Here is an 18,530-nt window from a genome sequence, read left to right as displayed (position 1 = left end):
GAATAGAAAGATAGACACGTGATATTCAGGAATCATCTGAACTGGGTGACTGATGGAATCTAGGAAATAAATAGGAAAGTATTAGAGGGGATCGAGTTTTTCAGCCATAAAAGCTTAGAAGAAAAAGTAGGAGAGATGGGGAAATTGAGAAAGAGAACCGGAAGCAAAATCTTAAGTTTGGGTTTGAACAGATTGACCTAGACTTGATGGCATGAAATCTGTCCTCAGGGAAACCAGGTTCTCTGAGACAGAGTCATCCTCGACTCTGTCACACTTTCTGAGCCTGATGGGTGGTTCTGGGAGCACCGACGACTGAATCCCGTCTTATCTGAGCAGTTTTCACACATTTTTCACCACTGTTAATTTAAATTTGAACTAATTTGTGTAAATGAGGTATTTGACTTCCTGAAGAATTAGAAAAATGACTTTAATAGTATTAACAATACTTTTTTGCTCTACAGCAACGTATACTTTCTTTACATGCTGTTCTCATAGCAGTAAAGTGGGCAAAACAGATACTGTCACCATTTTTTATGTCCAGCATCAGAACTTCATCTCTTCGTTTCTCATGAGCTTTTCCTTTCTGACAGGCAGAGGAAAGATGAACTGGAGCAGAGGATGTCAGCATTGCAGGAGAGCAGGCGGGAGCTGATGGTCCAGCTGGAAGGGCTGATGAAGCTACTGAAGGTAAGAGCACTGGCCAGGCTCCTCCTCCCACTCAGCGCTTCTTGTCCGTCTTTACCCCCGGCCCAGCTTCCGCCTTCCCTGTGATGTCAGAACAGGATGAGGCTAAAGGGCTAGCTATTTAAAGCCCAATTACAAAAAATTAGTAACCAGAACCAGAGCAATGTGCTTTTATGAATAAATAAGAACGTTTATAAATAGGATATTAGTATATATAAATGAATATTTCTCAATTATATAAAGTTTCTTTTAAGACAAAGCTTCAATAGTATACTTGAATACTTACCAAATATTGTGTGCTATTTTAATAAGTATTATAGAGGCAAGCCAACCTAATCAAACCAACTCGAATCGATAATTTTGCTCTATTAGGAGCAATAAAATAGCAGATATCTCTAGGTTTGGTATATTGGGGCTTGAAAAAATGTAGAATAATTTCAGTCCTCACTAGTTTTTATTGAAAAATATATTACAGCCCCCATGCCCTAGAGCAAAGGCATGCTCGGCATTTAAATGTCCTTACCTGGACAGCTTGCCTGGCACTGAGCGGAAATATTTACCAGTCCTGTAGCAGCAATACGAGGGTACATTTGTTTATGCTGTAAACTCCTACTGTCTTTCTGTCTATACTCTGAAACTATTGTATTTCATGGTATGTCACAGAGTTAGAAGCCAGAATGGAAAGCCCAGTGTGGAGTATCTCAGAAGCCAGGCTAAGGGGGTGGATTTAATCCTGTGATAAGGTGAAGTCATTAAAGGTTTTGAAAACAGTAGTTCAGGAAAATGTACCCAACAGGTCAGGAAGGGGAGAAACTAAAGGATAATAGGAGGCTTGTGAAATCATTCTGGCCTGGAGTGACAAGGGTCTGGACTTGGAGGGGAAATCCAGGAACAGATCAGCTGGAAGACTTGTCTTCAACTTCATCATCAGCCCGTCCTTTAATAATAAAGCTCTTGGTATTAGCAGCTTGGGTAAATGGAGTTTTTGTGTTTTGAACTGACTTTTGGCTTGCTTGAGACAATCATTTCTTTTAGTCTTGAGCTGAGTTTTTTTTAGCTTTGGTTCTGGGTGTTACGGTATTTGGAGACATGTTTCTACATTAACCCTGTTAGCAGGTTTTCTCCTGAGAAATAGTTTGTCTAAATGGGTCTTGTTTAAAGAAAACCTTATGCCTAAAACCTGGCCCAGATCCCTCAGATAGCTGTCAAGTACCCAGCTAAGCAACCCAGTCACCCACTCAAGAGAGCAGGGATGAACTTAAACACATTGGGCCAGTGCAACATCTGGAGCTACACAGGGCTGTGAAAACTCTACCATTGTGGGGTTCGTCCACCCAAAGGACAGAAGGTTATAGGGGATTTACCTCCCTTTCAGAAAAATGTTCTCAGATATTACCCAGAACATAAATGGGAAGGTACCCCAGGGTGATTTTTGTAAAAGGCAAAAATGTTTATGCAAACTGAAGGGAAGTCAGAATGCTTTTCCCCTAAGTATCACAGTAAGCTTTCCCGTCAGCTGGTGGGCCTCGTCAGCTGACGGGCCTCTGTGTTCCTCAGAGTTCCTGGCCCTGGTCCCGTGTGCATTACCCTGCCCTTGCTGTGTACCCCTGATACTTGTATTCAAGGCATAAACAGAGGGAGCTGATACCTGCAACTCTGTTCCCAAACCCTCCGTTTCTTTGTATTTCCAGCTGTTGTCTTTTAATTACAATTTCAGTAAAATAAGCAGGACCTCACTGCTCTGTTTTGTAGGATCCCCTCCCAAGTTCTTAAATGCCTTATCATTATCCACCTGACAGGCTGTGGTCATTCAAAAAGGGAGAAAGGATTTGAAAACACAAACCAGGAATGTCAACTTTTTTAATCCGTTGATTAAAATTCACAGTTGAAAATCTCAGTCCTTGTGTCCGGCTTCCTAAAAGGGTTACAGCATAATCTTAATTTGTGTATTATATGTACTCCTAAAAGGTTATACATAGGAGTCATTGACTTCTATTAAAATCTCAAAGATGTTTTCCTACTATGAAAACTACATTTACCAACAAATAGTAAAAGTACCCTTCAGAATTCTAATTTTAATTTCAAAGGACTGTCTTGCTTTCATTGATGTTCAGTCAGCTAGCATTTAGTGCCCTCATAAAACAGCTGTAAGTAGTTAGTCAAATGGACAATTGAGCCACATGATCTGGGATACTCATGAATTAAAATATACCACACAGTAAGTTTCTATTTCTAATTCTATTTCTTTCATTTTACTGGGCTCCAGGGAAATACTATATACTGTGTCTATTTATCTGAAAATTGATGATTTGGAGAAGCGTACATGTGAAATGTCACCATTGTTTATTAATTCATTCAGCAAAAATCATAAATTTGGGGGAGGGGGGATAAGGCAGGGTAAAACTCATTTATTTAGCAGAAATGTATTGAGTTCCTAAGAGTCCTGTTTAGCTCTGTGGTATATAATGGTGACTAAGACTCAGTCCCTGTCGCCAGGGAGTATCAGGCACCTCCTTATTATTGTTTTTTTCCAAATGACATAATACAGACTGACACTCAAGTACCCATGTTTCAGAATGTATCTTTTCTTTGCATTTTTCCCCCTGATGAATGAGTATATATTGATAACCTCTACCTCAAACTTCCTATTTGATCCAGAAATAGTTGTATGTTGGTGTTTGTTTCTAAATCGTGTTCCCAATAATTTTCTGCCTCTTTTTCCATTTTTCCAATATTGCTTTTGAAATACATTTACCAAATGAATTCTGTAGTTTTAAATTTTAACCTCATTTGCGAATGAGATTTGGAATATGAATTTTTAAAATATAGATGACAGTGACTACAATGACTGTGGCGTTACTCTGGCCACTGAGCCAGATATCCCCCATGTGGATGGGTCTCCCACATTTTCAGGAAACTTGAACAATCCTAGCTTTGTACTTTATAATTAGGGCATTATTACTCCCCTTTAAATCAACTTGGTTCCTATGCCTGTCATCAGTCAATCTTTACTGACCCCAACTAATTGACAACAAAAAGGTTCTAAGACTTTTATCTGACTTGTTTATTATGTCGACAGAGCCTTTATCTGATTAACTTTGGTGAATTTGGCTTAAACAGCATCCTAAGTAACACTTCACCAAAGTCTCTGCCAATCCCAATGCACATGGAGGCTCTCTGAGTCCTAGAAACACTGCCCTGTCCACTCACCCCATCCTAACCTGACATACATCTACTGCAAATTATCATGATTTTATGTCGTTGGATAAATTCTATAGAGCAGAGTCACAAATGTGCAAGCGTGAAACCTTGCTTTCTGAACTTCCCTATTCTATTGAGCCAAGGTGATGTTGTCTTCAATACCCAACCTGGAGAAAGCAGTGAGAATAAGGTGACTTAGAAACAGTTCTAAGACATTATATACTGGTCTTTTGATCTCAGATGCAATTCCAACTTGTCAGGATTGCCCTGTCCCTCCCCTGCCAATTTCCATTTCAACATTTAATGCCAGCAGTAAAAACACATTTTGAATTGTTTAATAACTCTTCTGTGGCTGTTTGCCTTGCCAGATGAATGGGAGAAAAGTGTGCTGCTTCACAGGGAAGCCTGACTAGGCAGGAAGGTCGTTCCCCAACTGTAGAACTCTAACCCCTTCTAACTGGAGCCATGCATACCAGATGCAAAAGCTGGAAGATGCTAACTTCTTCAGGCGAACTCAGCTAACACTCAGGCCCCTCTTTGCCTAGGTGCTTGTGGTTCTAGGTTTGGCCAGGCATCTAGCAGCTGGGGCTTTGATAATGAAGGATATCTTCTGGTGCTGAACTGGAGTTTCCTCAAGAGATTTTTGGTGCCCATTTAATTTCCAGTGCATGTCTCTCCCTTGCAGGAATAAAATGACCCTCTCCAGATTCTTACTATTCCTCTCCCTTTTATAATTCCTTGTCTTTACTGAAATCAAAGACAGTCTGCATGGGTGGATCCAGTTTAAATGGAACCATTGCAACGGCTTTTAGATTTGTGTATTTGGGCAAAGAGCAGAGGTGTCATGACCACAGTTACCCATGATGAGGCACAGAAAAAGGAAGCGAAGAGACCCATTAAAAGACAGAGTAACTTAGAAGCACAAGACTGAAGAGAGAGGAACTCGGAAGTGTTTATCTCCTCCCTGCTATGCTTCGTTCTTCAGTGTATACAGCTGCCTTCTGAGAGCTAAGGGTTAGGAAAGGCCTTCTCTGAGTACCATCACTGTAAGGCTCTGAGAGACAGATACCATACCTTACCTTCGTGTTTCTAGTGCTTCATGCATAGGGAGGAGTAAACGAACCCGTGTGGGAGTAAGGAGACGGCCAGATCAAGAACTCTCTTTGAAAAGCCTCTTAGGACCTCGAAGCAGTTTCCAGTTTAGAGGGGGAAGGGACGGGGATGCATGTGCATCCTTGAGAAGGATCACACAGTGACCAAAAGCTCCACATGTGGAAGAGAGGAGACTAAAGAAAAGAGTCTGTGGTCAGATGGAATCTCTCGTGTCTAGGAAGTTCTTAAGAGCACTAGTTCTCAAACTAGCCGGATTCAGAACCCACTGAAAGGCTCGTGAAACAGTGCTGCCCTCACCCCCCAAGGATTTTGATTCTATTGGTCTAGGGGGATATGGGGCAAAGCATGCCTCTCCGACAAGTTTCCAGGTGATACTGCTGCTGCTTGGTCTCTGCTCTGCACTTTGAGAGCCACTGGCATAGAGAAGTGCACCTGAACACATGTGAATATTGTGAATGGTCAAACAGAATGATCATTGAGCTTTTGCGTCATGGTTGAGCTGCTTCTTTCAGTTTACCTCAAATAGTGATGTAACCTTGGGCAAGTCAGGTCTTTTTTATGTATAAAAGGGGAAGTTGGACTAGAGGCTTCTTTCCTTCTAACTCTAGAAGTTAGCATTTAAAGAACTGGATGTGGCAAAAACTTGCCATTTGCACTGTCCACCTGATGATGCTCTGATGGTGGTCAGGCTCTTGGGTCTCTGAACCCGTCTGGTTTGCCCTGTTCTGTCACTTTTTTCCAGATGTTTGTGGTGATGGGCATTAATTTCTCTCCTTTTTTCCCTCTACTGTTTTTTTGATCTTCACCACCTCTAGGAGGAAGAGCAAAAACAGGCAGTAAGTGAACTTCAGAATTCTCCACCTCTTGCTTCCTTTGCATGTTCTTCTTTTCCTCATATAACTGTGGCATACTATCTCCTCTCCTCCCTGCATCCAGATCATTTCTGCAGAGTTGGTCTTATGTAAAACCCTCATCAGTTCTCTCCCTGTTGCTGTAAAATGGCCTAAAAGCCCTCATCATGTTTACCTAATAGAGCATGTTCTTATTTGAAACCAGAGCTTGTTGAATTTGTCTTCAGAGTACACATCTATTGTGTTTATTTAAATATGCATGATTAGCCAGGCTATAATTGCATCTCCTGTACTTATGTTCTCTGCCGCTTCATGATTAGGGTGACTTTAATTGCTTGAAAAAACTTTCAGGATGGTGGGGGTGACCTCGGGGCTAAATACTATATTGTGAATGACTGTGCATGAAGATGTGCATCAGAGTTCCTTTGATAACTTTAGATGTTCTTTAGTCTTAAATAGTCTTCTCAGTGTTCCAGCTCCAGCAGCCTTCTTAACAAAGTTCCCAATGAAAGCTAAGTGGTTGATCATGCTGTAAGTTATTTCCTGTTCAGAACTACTCCAACAGGATCTCTGGTTTTTCTGACCTGCTTGGTGTTTAGGGAAGGTTTATGTTTGTTTTTATTTTTCCTGATAGCCACTCACCCACACTGGAATCAACTGAGGGTTTATCAACAATGGTAACACCATATGTTTATATAATATAGTAAGGTTTTCAAAGCATACATTTTTTTATACAAGCTAAAGCTGATTTTTAATTTAACCTCAAGGCTTTTTTTTTTTAAGTGAGATATGTCATTCAGTGTACTCATTTCTTATTCAAATGTTCTCATTTCTTATTCAAAAAGCAGATTTGTCCATGTTTTAAATTAAGAATAGGAGTATAAAGCATTATATTTCTATTATTTCAGTTAAGAGAGCAATGGAATCATAGGGAAAGGATGAAAGAGGTGGGTAATGAGGGGAGGAGGCAAGAAAAGAGAAAAGGAGACTGTCAAAAAGAGGGAAAGAAGACAAAGATGAAGTCAGAGTAGGCAACAAGTCCATACATCTCAATAGCTTTAATGTAACAAAATCTTGTTTTTGTCTTTGCTTTATTTGGTTTTGTGTTTTCCTCACTCACACATCATGTATTACTTTCATCTTATGGCACCTTTGTATCACTCCGAACATTCACATGGACAAAGCAGGAAATGATCAGGTTGGAGGGTCAAGCCCAGCCCTTAAATGCTTTTCCCAAGAAGTGACACATATCACTTCCACTCTGTTCCATTGGTCAAAGCAAGACATATGACCACACTTAATTTCAGGGAAGTATGATCCTGCAATAACAAACAATAGAATGGGAAAGATTAGAGATCTCTTCAAGAAAATTAGAGATACCAAGGGAACATTTCATGCAAAGATGGGCACAATAAAGGACAGAAATGATACGGACCGAACAGAAACTGAAGATATTAAGAAGAAGTGGCAAGAATACACGGAAGAACTACACAAAAAAGATCTTCATGACCCAGATAATCACGATGGTGTGATCACTCACACTCACCTAGAGCCAGACATCCTGGAATGCGAAGTCAAGTGGGCCTTAGGAAGAATCCAGGAACAAAGCTAGTGGAGGTGATGGAATTCCAGTTGAGTTATTTCAAATCCTAAAAGATGATGCTGTGTAAGTGCTGTACTCAGTATGCCAGCAAATTTGGAAAACTCAACAGTGGACACAGAACTGGAAAAGATCAGTTTTCATTCCAATCCCTAAGAAAGGTGATGCCAAAGAATGCGCAAACTACTGCACAATTGCACTCATCTCACACACTAGCAAAGTAATGCTCAAAATTCTCCAAGCCAGGCTTCAACAGTACGTGAACCATGAACTTCCAGATGTTCAAGCTGGATTTAGGAAAGGCAGAGGAACCAGAGATCAAATTGCCAACATCCATTGGATCATCAAAAAAGCAAGAGAGTTCCAGGGAAACATCTGCTTCATTGACTATGCCAAAGCCTTTGACTGTGTGGATCACAACAAAATGGAAAATCCTTAAAGAGTTGGGAATACTAGACCACCTGACCTGCCTTCTGAGAAATCTGTATTCAGGTAAAGAAGCAACAGTTAGAACTGGACATGGAACAACAGACTGGTTCTATATCAGGAAAGGAGTACGTCAAGGCTGTATATTGTTACCCTGCTTATTTAACTTATATGCAAGAGTACATCATGAGAAACGCTGGGCTGGAAGAAGCACAAACGGGAATCAAGATTGCTGGGAGAAATATCAGTAACCTCAGATATGCAGATGATACCACCCTTATGGCAGAAAAACAAAGAACTAAAGAGCCTCTTGATGAAAGTGAAAGAAGAGAGTGAAAAAGTTGGCTTAAAGCTCAACATTCAGAAAACTAAGATCATGGCATCTGGTCCCATCACTTCATGCAAATGGGGAAACAATGGAAACAGTGAGAGACGTTTTTTTTCTTGGTCTCTAAAATCACTGCAGATGGTGATTGCAGCCATGAAATTTAAAGACGCTTGCTCCTTGGAAGGAAAGTTATGACCAACCTAGACAGCATATTAAAAAGCGGAGACATTACATTGCCAACAAAGGTCCATCTAGTCAAAGCTATGGTTTTCCCAGTAGTCATGTATGGATGTGAGAGTTGGACTATAAAGAAAGCTGAGTGCCAAAGAATTGATGCTTTTGAACTGTGGCATTGGAGAAGACTCTTGAGAGCCCTTTGGACAGCAAGGAGATCCAACCAGTCCATCCTAAAGGAAATCAGTCCTGAATATTCATTGAAAGGACTGATGCTGAAGCTGAAACTCCAATATTTTGGCCACCTGATAGGAAGAACTGACTCATTGAAAAAGATGCTGATGCTGGAAAAGACTAAGGCTGGAGGAGAAGGGGAGGACAGAGGATGAGATGTTTGGTTAGTATCACCAACTCAATGGACATGAGTTTGAGTAAACTCCGGGAGTTGGTGATGAACAGGGAGGCCTGGCATACTGCAGTCCATGGGGTCTCAAAGAGTCAGACACAACTGAGCGACTGAATTGAACTGAACTGATGATCCTCCAGTTTGTTTAGAAGAATTGGAAAAGGAGGTGCTGTAATACCCCAGAGATATGCTTTACAGCTGAAACCATTTGCTGGGAACTTCCTCCAACTGTCCACCCAGACTAGCATCTCCTGAGCCCACTCTGAATGTGCCATTAAAGTATGTGGTCAAGAACACTGCATACCTTACTGAGAACACTTTTCAGAGGAGGACAAACATTGTGGATATTTATTTTAATAGCAGCCATAATGGCTTCCAAGAGACACTTCATTTTTTAAAAATTTTATGGATTACTGTGTAGTCCAAGAATCAGAAATGATCACTTCTGGCATATTACTTCTCAGGTCAATTTAAAGCTGACCTTGAGCAGACAGGGGGTTAAATAGCAACATGTTCATTCCAGTGACCTTTGATTGTGTGCGAGATCATACCCTCCTTGAGGTTGGCAAAATGAGAAGCTAGACCCAGATCTCTGGAGCCTGCCATGAACAAGCCACTTGTGTACGTGTGTTGGGAGTTCTCAGTCGCTGAGGTCCTGAGCTCACATTGTAGTCCTCACTGTCCCAGGGGACTGTCCATAGCATGAATTGGTACAAATTGTTTTTCCCTCATTCTTCCCCACTGTGATGTGAGGTAAGACATCCTGCTCTGTGGATACAGGTAGAAATTTCCTCTTTCTGCATCTCAGGTTTAAACTGGACCCACCTAAGACTTAGCTACTGCTGCTGCTAAGTTGTTTCAGTCATGTCCAACTCTGTGCAGCCTGCCAGGTTTCTCCATCCATGGGATTTTACAGGCAAGAGTACTGGAGTTGGTTGCCATTGCCTTCTCAGTGAGGTGCAAATTTGAATGGACTGGCTTTGCCTAGTTCGCCATTATTTGTAACATGTACAGCTGGGAAGACCATACAGCTTTAGAACTCAAGCATCTGCTTTAATCTATATCATTATTGATCGAAGCACCAAAAGGTATTTACCACAGAACTAAGTTGTCACCCTTTCTTCCTCCCGGGTTCAGACTGGTAGAGTTTAATTTCTTCTCTATCAAAATGCATTACCCTGTATGGGTTGTAAAATAATTATAAGACTTTTTAAATGAAGAATTTACTAGACATCCTTCCCCACACTGGCTCTGTAAATCCATCATAGAGAACTTTTTATACTATTTGTCTTCTTTCCTTTCAGGGATTATTTTGGCTTTGGAGGAATTTGAGGGAAATGGATGACATCTGACCTTAACTGTGATGCTGGGGCTGTGGTTCTTCCTTCAGCCTCCGCCACTTTTCCAGTACTTTTGTGACATTAGTACCTCAGCTGATAATTCTTCTGTCTTTCCTCTCCCCCTTCCTTCCTCCTCCCCCTTCCTTTTTTCTCAGATCCTGGGTTTGTAATTAAGGGTAGACCTGCCTGGCTGTTTCAGATAAGACTTCATTGAGTGACTGTTCGACCCATGATATACCCTACAGTTTAACAGACCCAGGAATTAGATTATATCGGTTGAGTCAGGGTTAATCAGGCCCATGATAATTATCAGACCGTAATTAAAGGACCTTGTCTGCCTTTTTCACTACTGCATCCCCTAGCCACTAGCCCAGTGCCTGCCACATGGCAGATACTCAATAAACAGTTGCTGAATGAAAGCTTGTATTAACCAAATGTATAAGATATTGACTTAAGAATTGTGCAAATTTATAGGTTTTTGTAAGGGACATAACTGGTTCAAGAACCTAAGCAGTAATTTTGCTCAAGGTACTTCCATATAATAGGTAGATCTATCCAAGAGACTAAATTATGGTTCAGAAATGTCCTTTATAAAAAGAATCAGAAAAACAATTTTCAGCATTACCAAAAGATAGGAAGAACAAGCCAATATAGTAGTATTTTTATTAACTCTCTTACTATTTCTTTCTAAAGAACAGATAGATTATGTGGAGTAAGAGCATCCTGTCTTTTTTAAGCACAAATAATCTATAAAATGTAGGATACTTGTAGTTGTTTGTATCCATTGAAAATACTTTGAGCATTGAAGTGTGGTACAGAGAGGTACACTAAAGTAACAGCAGATTGGTGAAAACCTTGCTTTGATGGTGGCCCTGAACTGTGGACTACTCCCCCAAGGTCAGATAGTCTCCCAGTCCTACTCTGGAGGGATTTTAGTGTACAGATTTATTCTAGGGACACCTTCAGTTCAGTTCAGTCCCTCAGTTGTGACCGACTCTGCGACCCCATGAATCACAGCACGCCAGGCCTCCCTGTCCATCACCAAGTCTCAGAGTTCACTCAAACTCATGTCCATCAAGTCGGTGATGCCATCCAGCCATCTCATTCTCTGTCGTCCCCTTCTCCTCCCGCCCCCATTCCCTCCCAGCATCAGAGTCTTTTCCAGTGAGTCAACTCTTCTCATGAGGTGGCCAAAGTATTGGAGTTTCAGCTTTAGCATCAGTCCCTCCAATGAACACCCAGAACTGATCTCCTTTAGAATGGACCTGTTGGATCTCCTTGCAGTCCAAGGGACTCTCAAGAGTCTTCTCCAGCACCACAGTTCAAAAGCATCAATTCTTCGGCAATCAGCTTTCTTCACAGTCCAACTCTTACATCCATACATGACCACTGGAAAAACCATAGCCTTGACTAGGTGGACCTTTGTTGGCAAAGTAATGTCTCTGCTGTTTAATATGCTATCTAGGTTGGTTATAACTTTCCTTCCAAGGATTTCCTTCCAAATCAGCATCCGCAGTGATTTTGGAGCCCAAAAAAACAAAGTCTGACACTGTTTCCACTGTTTCCCCATCTACTTGCCATGAAATGATGGGACAAGATGCCATGATCTTAGCTTTCTGAATGTTGAGCTTTAAGCCAACTTTGTCACTCTCCTCTTTCACTTTCATCAAGAGACTCTTTAGTTCTTCTTCACTTTCTGCCATAAGGGTGGTGTCATCTGCATATCTGAGGTTATTGATATTTCTCCTGGCAATCTTGATTCCAGCTTGTGCTTCTTCCAGCCCAGCGTTCCTCATGATGTACTCTGCATATAAGTTAAATAAGCAGGGTGACAATATGCAGCCTTGACGTACTCCTTTTCCTATTCGGAACCAGTCTGTTGTTCAATACCCAGTTCTAACTGTTGCTTCCTGACCTGCATATAGGTTTCTCAAGAGGCAGGTCAGGTGGTCTGGTATTCCCATCTCTTTCAGAATTTGCACAGTTTACTGTGATCCACACAGTCAAAGGCTTTGGCATAGTCAATGAAGCAGAAATAGATGTTTTTCTGGAACTCTCTTGCTTTTTCCATGATCCATTGGATGTTGGCAATTTGATCTCTGGTTCCTCTGCCTTTTCTAAATCCAGCTTGAACATCTGGAAGTTCATGGTTCACGTATTGCTGAAGCCTGGCTTGGAGACACCTTAAGGGTCCATTTTTCTCAGAGACTCAGTGTTCCATAAAATTTCACTGCTGCATTGCTAATGCCAAATAAAATGAGCTATCCAAGGCAAGGGTTCACTTTACTCATGAAGCGTGTATTCCTTTAAACATTTCTCCAGTTCCTTCTATTAGAAGATCATTACTTTTTATATACAGATCAGCATCAGAGTTAAAGATTGTAGACAGTATGCATAAGGATAGGGGACGGGGGTGACCTTGATCCCAATTCATAGAGTAGTGATCCAGAGACTTACATAGGTGGTACTCTGAAAATTACCTAATCAGAGGATCTTTGGGATCCTAAGAGAACGTGCCCACACTTGGCATCTCTCTACCTCAGCCAGTTGGGATATCAAGTGGATCTTGCCCCAGGCCCTTTCTAATTTTCGGAACCAGACAAACACCACACATGACTAAACCAGAGAAAGCATGGTGTGGGCTAGCTCTCAGAAGCCCCCTTTTCTGACCATGGCTTCACCAAATACAGCCATGGTTGACCTGTGATTCTGCCAGGACAAACCTCATGAATGTTAACTTTGTAAGTTTAAGAGAAAGTACTTACCAAAAAAAGGTTAAACAACAACAAATAAAACCCTCCTCATTGTCCATTAAAGAGATTACTGGTGAACCCCTTGATGTGTTCATGGGTCGGTTTCCCTCTTAGTTCACTTCATCTTTGAATGCAGTTTCACTGGGAAGGGATTCACATGCCTCTTATCAATTTTCTGGAACTCCTTGGCCCTACCACATTCTGCTTCCTGACAGGCAAAGGATTGCCATTTATTTATTTAATCTTCAAGCAATGTCTTATTACATATGTTCATTGAGCAGTGGGTGAGCTTGGCCTTTTGGAGGATCAAAAGAGAAATCCTACGCAAATACCACCCTCAAATAGTATGAACATTATTTCATGGTTGGCATGATGCCCTATATTCAGAAACACAAGCCAGGTCAGTGATAACCAGAGCCTTAGGCACCACTGCTGCCCTCCCTTCCAAGTTGGCCAGCTGCACTAATGGATTTTGGTAAACAAAGACCAGTGTGCTGTGCTCTGTGACTATTCCCCAAACCTTTAGCCTGGATCCCAGTCCCACTCTTTGTACATCTGCCCGTTGATGGCCTCATGAAAATCTTCAAACATGGTCACATTTGCCAGTCTTGGCTCCTGTACTTACTATAGGCACCTGGTAGCTTGTTGGGGGTTTTTTGTTTGTTTTCTCCAAAAGAAAATATCATAGCAATATTGAAAAATAGGTACTTATATTTCATTTCCCCCAAAACTCGTTAAACAGGGAGAGCTTATAGCCTGAAAATATAAGGGAATTAGCTTTGGCTCTTTGCATCACCCCCAGTATTTTTCATCACTGGCATCAATCACAAGCTGAAAAGTTGCCTTACCTACTTGGTTTATTTTCCTCCTATACTATATTTATATCTTTGGTTCTTGTGATCAGAATGCATACAATATATGAAAAATATACACCAGGGCCTCTGGAAAAGGTTTCTACACACCAAGCTGAAGAAGTTCACCCTCCAGTAGCCTGGGACATAATATCTCCCCCCAGAATACTACAGTCTGGGTCTCATCAACAGAAAAGAAGGTAACTTCTAGGTTTTGAGCCCAGGAGCCTGGGAAATTGACTTAGAAAAAATGGAACCGGGAAGATGATGTGGGATACAGGAAAGGGACTTGGATCTGATGGTGAACTTACCGAGCTACAAAACATAGGCAGTCAAGCTTTTCATTTGGTCTATTAGATATTTGGGGTTCGGCTGCTGGAAATTTAGTGGAGAAACAGGGCTAGCAACATAAAATTAGAGTTTAACATATAAACACGGCAAAACCCATTGTAGACAGAAAGAATAAAGAGGAGGCAGATTGTGGGTTCTCATGAAAAACCAGAAATTTTTAAGGAGAAAGTTAATAAGGCAATTAAGCCAAGGATTTGACAATAAGGTAGCAACCTTATAAAGGAAAATTTCAGTACGGCAGAGTGTAGACAGCTCTGAAAGATGGACTTTTGTCTTCTTGTCCAACCTGCTCGACCCTACCCCCACTGGTGTCACCTCAACAAAGAAAGGAGTTAAATAAGGAGTTTACCTTACAGAGTTGCATGTGAATAGATTGTTACAAAACTTCATGTCTTTTCTATCTCACCATGTATATAACCTTTACAAACCTCAGTTTTCTCATTTATAGATTTCCAGTCCACAATTCTTTGATCCTTTCATCACTGATACCAATTGGTGTATTTGGGGAAAGGCTATGAACCAAGAAGGGTCAGCAGAAATCCTCTTGGGTTCATTTGACTGATGTGTCCTTTTGTGACTTTGAAACCCTCTGACCTTCAATTCATTTCCTGGGCCCTCTAACCAACTCCTTCCCCAGGGTTTATCATGCCAACCTTCTCCCTTCCACTTCTCTAGACAAAAGAAAGCATCCTAAGAAAACAGCATCAGCTTCCTCCACGATCCCTCTCTTTTGGCTTAGCTCTGGGATTCTGGGATGCCTCCCGCAGAAGAAAGGGTTCCCTACACTCTATTTCTGTGAGACCTCACTCGGAATCCTCACTTGGCATGAGATTGGATCCATGACCCTCCACTTGGAGAGCATCTGTCAGCATTTCTGTGCATCCTGATGCCATACCAATCTCTAGGGTTTTATAGCTGACCTCGGGCTGGTTCTGATGTTCCAAATTAATAGCAGTGCCAAGGTAGGGAGCTTCCTGGCTTAGCGTCCTTAACTGAAATGAACATCTGCTTAATTTCAGCCAAAGAATCAGATTATAAAGAGTATGGGAGACTCCTTTGCACTCTTCTCCATTTGTTGCTAATCATAATTTGGCAAGTAGAATTACTCCCATTTGGCGCTGCAGTGTAGATTGCCCAATGCTTAAAAGAAAAAAAAGGAGAAGAAAGAAATATAGAAACATTCTTTATAAAATTAGAGACAATGCAGAAAGACAGTTACCTGCAGCTAAAGTGGTACCTTTAATTTAGTCACTATGGAGAACAGTATGGAGGTTCCTTAAAAAGCTAAAAATAGAACTACTGTATGACCCTGCAGTCCCACTCCTGGGCATATATCCAGAGAAAAACATGATCCAAAAGGATAAATGCACCCCAGTGTTCACTGCAGCACTGTTTACAATAGTCAAGACATGGAAGCAAACTAAATGTCCATTGACAGAGGAATGGGTAAAGAAGATGTGGTATATGTATACAATGGAATATTACTCAGCCATTGAAGTGGTACCTTTAATAAGAACCCATGCCAACTCATTATTGCTCTACAAAGCTGACTAACCATAAATCCTTCCATGCTTTTATTACTATATATTCATATTAACTTATATATAATATTCAATGTTTATCCACTGCTTTCGTATTACAGATTTCAGCTCCTATATTTAACCAGCTCAGATCTTAGGAAACCAAGCAAGAATCTAGGAGACTCTTAGGCCCATAGCTACCCCCAGACAGCTCCCAAACGTGCAGAAGAGTCTGAGTTTATTCTTGGCTCCTTGAAGTTTCTAACCTGATCGGAAGCTAGTGGTGGCCCCCCTTCCTTCCATAGCAGCTCACCATTTGGGAAGAGAGATCCTGGACAGGCTACTCTCTTTAGGACCTCATAATGCTATCACCCTCAACCACATTTTCATCCTCAGCACTATGGGCATTTGGGGCCAGATTACTTGTGTGTGTGTGTGTGTGTGTGTGTGTGTGTGTGTGTTTGGGAAGAGAGATCCTGGACAGGCTACTCTCTTTAGGACCTCATAATGCTATCACCCTCAACCACATTTTCATCCTCAGCACTATGGGCATTTGGGGCCAGATTACTTTTGTGTGTGTGTGTGTGTGTATGTAGTGGGGGGGATGAGGAGTGTTCGGTATATTATAGAATGTCTAATAGCATCCTTGATCTCCACCTACTAAATCCGAGTGATGTGCCCCCACCCCCACCCTCACCAGGTTCCTATCAGGTACAGTTATCCCCAGTGAAAAAGCACTGCTTGGTCGCGGAGAGTCGGACACGACTGAGCGACTGAACTGAACTGAACTGAACTGGGACCACCCTGGCTGTCCAGTGGTTAGGCTTCTGAGCTTCCACTGCAAGGGGCCCAGATTTCCTCCCTGGTAGGTGAACTAGGATCTAAGAACCTTTATCTCTGATAACAGTCTGAGCCTTTGCCGCATTCTCAGCACGCCTTATTCTGAGGCTTCGATACGGGATGGATGGTGAAAGGTTTCTAGCCTCCTTTCCCTACAGGTCACCCCTTTGTCCACATGCCCTGCTTCTGTTACTGTCATTGCCAGCGATCCCCACATGCATGCTCTCTGCCAGTCGCCTGCTCTCCCCACTCTGTTGCCAAAGCCTAGTCAAGTTTTTCTCCAAAAGCTTGCTTATGTCCCTCTCCTCCCAGTTCCTGTCACCATTCTTCATTCCAGCCTCCATCATCTGTCACCTGATCTCCTTGTCTGCTGCTTCTCCATCCGACCTTCACTTTGCCTCAGAGCCAGACTCCTAAATCCGACCAGACTGACCACACCCATCCCTCCTCGGAAGCCTGCGCAGCCTCCATCTGCCATTGCTCATAGCAGGGGCACCAAGCTTTTTCTTAAAGAGTTAGGTAGTAAACATTTTAGGCTTTGTGAACCAAATCAAAGGCATTATGTAAGGACTTATATAACCATTTAAAATAAAACCACTTAAAAATGTGAAAACCATTCTTAGCTCACAGACTGAAAAAGCAGGTGGCGAGCTGGACGTGGCCATGGGCTGTAGTTTGCCATGGCCTAGTAAATGAACTTGATGGCCATTTATTTAAGGTTCTAGATGACTGTGGCCCACACTTGTCTTTCCCACCATGTATCTTCTGTGCTCCCTGCATGCTGGTGTCCCCACATGCTCCCCACCCACCCCCACGCCCAGCCTCCTCTCTCGGCGAGCTTCTGTGCCCTTTCCTCACCTGGCTTGCCCTTCCTGAGCCGCTTCTGCCTATTGAAATTATACCATCCAAGACACTCTCAGATGCCACCTCGCCTGTGAAACCTTACCCTGTTCTGGAAGGTCAGAGTTCAACCCGCTTGCTTCTATGTTCCTTTTCCTCTGTACCTCCGCTATTTCATCCTCCTTTGTAGGCCAGCTGCTTACATGCCAAATTGCCTAGGAGGCTGGGAACCTGCGGAGAGTGGAGACCTTGCCCTTTTATACCATTACTTTGCACCTGTCGAAATGGAATTGTGGCAGGTCATACCCCATGAGCCAGCGTGTGAAGCATCTTATGTACATCCTCACTAACCTGTGAAGATACACTTAATCTCCACTTTACATGTGAAGAATCTTAGCCCAGAGAGGTTAAGTAAGTGGCCCAAGGTCACACAGCTAGTCAGTGGCAGAGCTGGAATCCAAACTAGGTCCATCTGACTGCTAAGCCTGGATTTTAACCATCTTATTATGTAGAACAGGGACTCAACAAAGAGTGGCAGTGCTGGATCAGGTCCCCCACCTCATCATACAAGTTTTACTTACTTACCCAGAAGCAGCATTTAAATTTGACTCACTGAACTTTAAAATATCTTTGATAGGTTCTGGCTGCCTGACCCATCATTGAATTCATGTCTGCATTAAGGACTCTGCTCTCCTGGAATCCTGTCGTCTTTTGGTTTCTAATACACAATCTCAGTGTTTGGTATTCATTTTATAAGGATTTTTCCTTCAGTGAGGTCCCAGATCATTTTGCTGAGAACTAGCTTTTAAGTCCTATGATGAGAACTAATGGGATACCATTTTCAAATAGACCTGGTCAAACTAGGAGAAACAAACAGAAAGAGGGTAATTTGAGTCTTGGAATTTATGAGCTTCCCTATCTAAAAGTTTAAATTTCAACTCTCTTTTGATCTTTGGGTTTATGGTGACTTTTAAGAGGTTGTTCTTCTTAGACAGTCTCAGGAACTTAATATGCTTTCCTCCTTCCACCCAGAAAGATACCTAGACACCTTGCCCCCACCCTTTTCAGCCTTGGGTAAACTTTGTCTTCTATGTAATTTAGTTCAAATTGAATAGGGGCCGAGTCACGAAAACTGAGAACCATAACCTCCCTGTTGCCAGCAGCGTGATCACAGAACCTACCAATCCTGACATTTCTGTTTCCCATCCAAAGCAGTTAACCCCACAGTGGGTGACAGGTCATGGGTAAGCCC

At 42.0% G+C, this 18,530-nt stretch overlaps 1 protein-coding gene across 1 annotated transcript in view; it reads left to right on the top strand.

The window, feature by feature from the left end:
- The window catches only part of DTNB (dystrobrevin beta), a 256,908-nt gene that overhangs the window by 214,597 nt on the left and 23,781 nt on the right, over positions 1-18,530 (top strand). Inside the window, 1 exon segment of the mRNA XM_088841232.1 lies at positions 591-687. Coding sequence (XP_088697358.1) covers positions 591-687 — 97 coding nt within the window.

The sequence above is a fragment of the Moschus berezovskii genome, chromosome 11, assembly GCF_049115385.1.
Source record: "Moschus berezovskii isolate FMDL1 chromosome 11, NW_MosBer_1.0, whole genome shotgun sequence".
Taxonomy (NCBI): Eukaryota; Metazoa; Chordata; class Mammalia; order Artiodactyla; family Moschidae; genus Moschus; species Moschus berezovskii.
Note: the sequence above shows the minus strand (reverse complement) of the source record. Positions and strands in the feature narration are given on the sequence as shown.